A 4,121-nucleotide genomic window follows, 5' to 3' on the forward strand; every position below is an offset into this window, starting at 1 on the left:
TGAGCAAACAAAGCCTTTTATCATTATGAATAATAACTGTGTTGAGTATAACACACAACATGCATATACCAGATAAAGCAAGAACTATACTTGCAGGCAAGTAGAAATGGGAAACTGAAATATACTATCCTTGCTGGCAAGTAGAAATGGGAAACTGAAATTTACGGAGAAAGAATTGATTAAGGCCTTCCATTTGAGTGTCTTTTATGCACTTGATATATCTTAAGCAGCAGCTCCCTTGAGCTTCTTTGTGATGGTGGCAATGTATTTCCCTTGGTGGAATGCTTGCTCGAGCTCAAGCTTAGTTGGCTGTCTTGAACCATCCCCGGCAAAAGTTCCTGCACCATATGGACTTCCTCCTTTGATATTCTCCATTTCAAACATGCCAGCTCCAAATGTGTAGCCAATGGGTACAAATATCATCCCATGGTGAACCAGCTGAGTGATGGCAGTCAATCTATAAAAACCACAATATTAATACCATCTCCATCTATGATACAATCAATGTTGGTTTGGTTGATTAAATGTGATGTAAAAACTTACGCAGTTGTCTCTTGTCCACCACCTTGAGATCCAGTGCTGTAAAAGATCCCAGCAGGTTTTCCAGCAAGCTGTTGTGTTCTCCATAGACCTCCAGTTGCATCCAGAAATGCTTTAAACTGAGCAGCCATCATACCAAATCTTGTTGGAAAGCCAAAAACAAATCCATCTGCATCAGCAAGTTCATTTGGCGTGATGATTGGTGCATCACTCTTTGGTGGTGCACTCATTTTCCCAAGCACCTCATCTTGTAGTGTCTCAGGGACCTGTTTGATTAGTCCACTATAGTTAGTCTCATTCTCCAAGTTCACCATACTTAGAAGACAAATTTCCACTTCAATTAAACTGAGTGAACCAAATTTTTATCCTCTAGTAGAAACAAGATCTTTCCTACACATAGGAAGATGGATGTGAAGTTCGTGATTGTGGGTGCAAACAAATGAGTAAAGGTTATTCGAGTTTGTTGAATTGTTGAGGCACCAAAGAAATAACAAATAACTAGACACAACATTCATGAATTTTTTTTGCAAATTACGAAGCTATTATTATATATAGTAGCATACAAGACACGAGGCTATTGAGACAGAGAACTAAAAGAAAAACAGAGTGGCACAAGAGACACAAAGATATTGATGAAAAACAGTGTATAAGAAGATCGGATATAGACAAGTAACCCGGATAGTAAGAGCCCATTTTTGCTATGCAACCATCTGTATGGGGGGTACTTTTAAACAGAAATTAAGGATTTTTAAGAGAGTTATGAAAGGTTAAGCACTGATGTCCGATGGGGTTTAAAACATGGTCAGTCTTATAGTTTAATGTTAGGCCTAAAATATTGAAACATGCATTGTAAATTTCTTGTTGTTACCATCGAATTCTGACTAAACAACACCCAAGGTGCCAACATTTAATTCTTGGTTAGAGGCTCATTGTGTTTCATGTTTCAAATCATGCTATGTATATACTCTGAAATTTGATTTCGTTTCAAATTGTTGTTCCTCAAAATCAGTATACTAACACCTACTGCACAAGCTCCAAATAAGAACAGGACGATATTTCATGGTTTACAGGTTGAAATGAATGGATGAAAGGAATTCATGCTCACCTGCCATAGTGTGGCTTCTACTCCCTCCACAGATGCAGCTCCTTTTTTAATTTCTTCTGCTAGCTTCTCTACATGTCCATACATGGAATAGTACCTGTAAAATCAATAAAAGATTTCCGTAAAGCGGTCATATTTATGTTAATAAATTGGAGATCATATTAAGAATCAATTGGATGCAAAGCTTTATTCTTTACCAAATTCATTGTGCAACTGTGATTAACGCAAAGAATCAGGTTCAATCATCATTAAATTACTGGAAAAATTGGTTTTGGTACTGATGGTTACCGTTTGTCTTTCCAGAGCTCAATGCCATTGTTCATAATTTAAAACCCTCAATATTCAAATTTGAAGAAACTTTTCAGTGAAGAAATTCTAAACTTGAAATTACCTATATAACAGTAGCTTAGCATCAAAGCACCATCTCTCAAATTTGCCTACTAATCAAACTCTTAGTTACCAAATTAAGATACCACTAACCCCAAGAGTCAAGGTCAACTCTATCATATGTATAACCACATGTCCACATCCAAGATCCATCCACAAACACCAAAAACGAGAGAGATGTTTCTTACAAGTTACAATAAGGGATTTTTTTTTTTTTTGTTATTAATTTTTCAGCACCAATTGAAAGACTTAAACAGAAATGTTAAGTCTGTCGTTCTCCTCCATCCCTCCACTATTCTTGCCTTGTTTTAACTTTCTTTAACTAGTGGTCAAGTTTTCACCTCAAACTGATTGGCTATCACTATTTATATTTCAAATTTGATCAGAAAAACCTAAATCGAGCGCAACTTAATGGAATGAAATCTAAATAGAGGGACATTGTCAGGGTGCCTTTAACTAAATAATAAGTCAATTTAGTATTTATGTATTTTCTTTATCATATCGAATGAATCACCAATATCAAATACACAGAAGAGCAAAGTACTGATCCTATTCCAATAGGGTGCTATTATCCATGAGAACATCAACCACAACAACGACTAGAAAATATTCACAGATCTTTGGGAAAAGAAATACACACACACACACACATCTATGTAATATAATATATCTATCCACAGATCTGTAACTGTTTCAAATAGCACTTAAACTAATATATCTTGTTTCTACAAGTCATTAGGGACATTTACTAGGAAGGCCATACTGTGACCGAATAACTGACTTGGATTCGAAATTCCCTGATTCATTCATCAGTCTGAACAGAACTTCCTCAGCAAAGTAAATCCATTTTCTCTACTAATCCAGAAAAGTCAATGTTATATAATTTTACCAAACTAAGTTCTTCAGAAAAAAATAAAAATAAATAATCAAAGCAATTAGTTTACTACATACCCACTTCAACAGTAGCACATTAAAGGCCATAGTTTCTCCCCTAATATACTCGACAACATCATAAACAAAAAAGCAATCACCAAACATTCCTACTGCATATAAGTTCAGATCTTGGGCATAATGCTATTAATTGAAAGAGTGTAATTGAAAGTATTTTTAATAGACTAATTCATTGCTGCCATTGTATTTATCTATGCAGTACAAACACTTCAATCTTGGACTCACAACAATATAAAACAGGGGCCAATGAGCCATTACTTGATCGATTTTTCGGATTCCAAAACTTTCCCAATTCTAAACTGACTCACACTCTGTCACACTCCAGAAAAACACAAACAATTTGACAATTTGATCTTCCTAATCGAAAGGTCAAACCTTCAAGAACATTTATCAACGATCAAGAAAAGACCCAATTCGAAAAAAAGTGCAAAGATCAATCAACTCTATCATTCTAGTTCAAAAATTCAGACTACCCTATTCAGATACAGCAACAATTACATAAAAAAGTTAACAGCTTGAATCTCCAATGATCATGACCAAGAAAACAAAAGAACCGAAGAAGAACAATTGATAGTGAATTGGTATGAGAAAGTGAGAAGTGGGACTTACACAATATACACTTTGGTAGCCATTACTGGAATCCTCGCGAGTCTCTGGTGTTTCTTTGGAGCCAATTTTTGGAACACGTTGACGATTTGCAAAAGCACTGGCGGAGCTAAAGCTCATTTTATAGTTGAGTTTGGGATTAGTTTAGTTTGGACTACAAAACGACGTCGTTGCTATATGGACGTGTATTTTCAATTTCTTTTTCTTTGATATGAATAATATAGGATAAAAGAATAGTGATGCTAGGGTGGTGTCACGTTCATCATCATCATGGTGGTTTTGAAAGAAAATCTCTGGAAGAAGACATCACTATCTTAAATCATGCCAATTCAAATGTTTTACTCATTATTAATCGTTGCTAGTAGGGGGTATCAATGAAAGGACAAGGGGAAGGGGTTGGTATGAGAGGTGAGGTCAAGGAGCCATCCGGCCAATTCCAAATGTTCAATGATGAGGAGTGTTAAATGATATGAATTTTGGTTTAATGGTCTAATAACTAAAATAGAAGTTTCTGATCTAGGTCGTTACACATGCG

The 4,121-nt window shown here is 35.6% G+C and overlaps 1 protein-coding gene across 1 annotated transcript; it reads right to left on the bottom strand.

Moving 5' to 3' along the window:
• LOC133734756 (probable NAD(P)H dehydrogenase (quinone) FQR1-like 1) lies at positions 1 to 3,742 on the bottom strand. The gene is made up of 4 exons (XM_062162370.1): positions 3,590 to 3,742; positions 1,646 to 1,739; positions 544 to 806; positions 1 to 457 (listed from the first exon to the last, which is right to left on the bottom strand). Exons 1-4 carry the CDS (start codon positions 3,610 to 3,612, stop codon positions 223 to 225), a joined length of 615 nt encoding a protein of 204 aa, XP_062018354.1. The 5' UTR covers positions 3,613 to 3,742; the 3' UTR covers positions 1 to 222.
• Positions 3,743 to 4,121: the final 379 nt, after the last annotated feature.

This window comes from Rosa rugosa, chromosome 2 (genome assembly GCF_958449725.1).
Source record: "Rosa rugosa chromosome 2, drRosRugo1.1, whole genome shotgun sequence".
Classification (NCBI taxonomy): domain Eukaryota; kingdom Viridiplantae; phylum Streptophyta; class Magnoliopsida; order Rosales; family Rosaceae; genus Rosa; species Rosa rugosa.

What these genes read in the sequence shown, in the direction of transcription:
- LOC133734756 (XM_062162370.1), bottom strand. Translation starts at nt 3,612, where the DNA reads ATGGCTACCAAAGTGTATATTGT. An exon ending in TAGAAGCCACACTATGGCAG is followed by an intron (nt 807 to 1,645) that starts GTGAGCATGAAT and finishes CTAATCAAACAG; the next exon opens with GTCCCTGAGACACTACAAGA. An exon ending in GGTGGACAAGAGACAACTGC is followed by an intron (nt 458 to 543) that starts GTAAGTTTTTAC and finishes TGGTTTTTATAG; the next exon opens with ATTGACTGCCATCACTCAGC.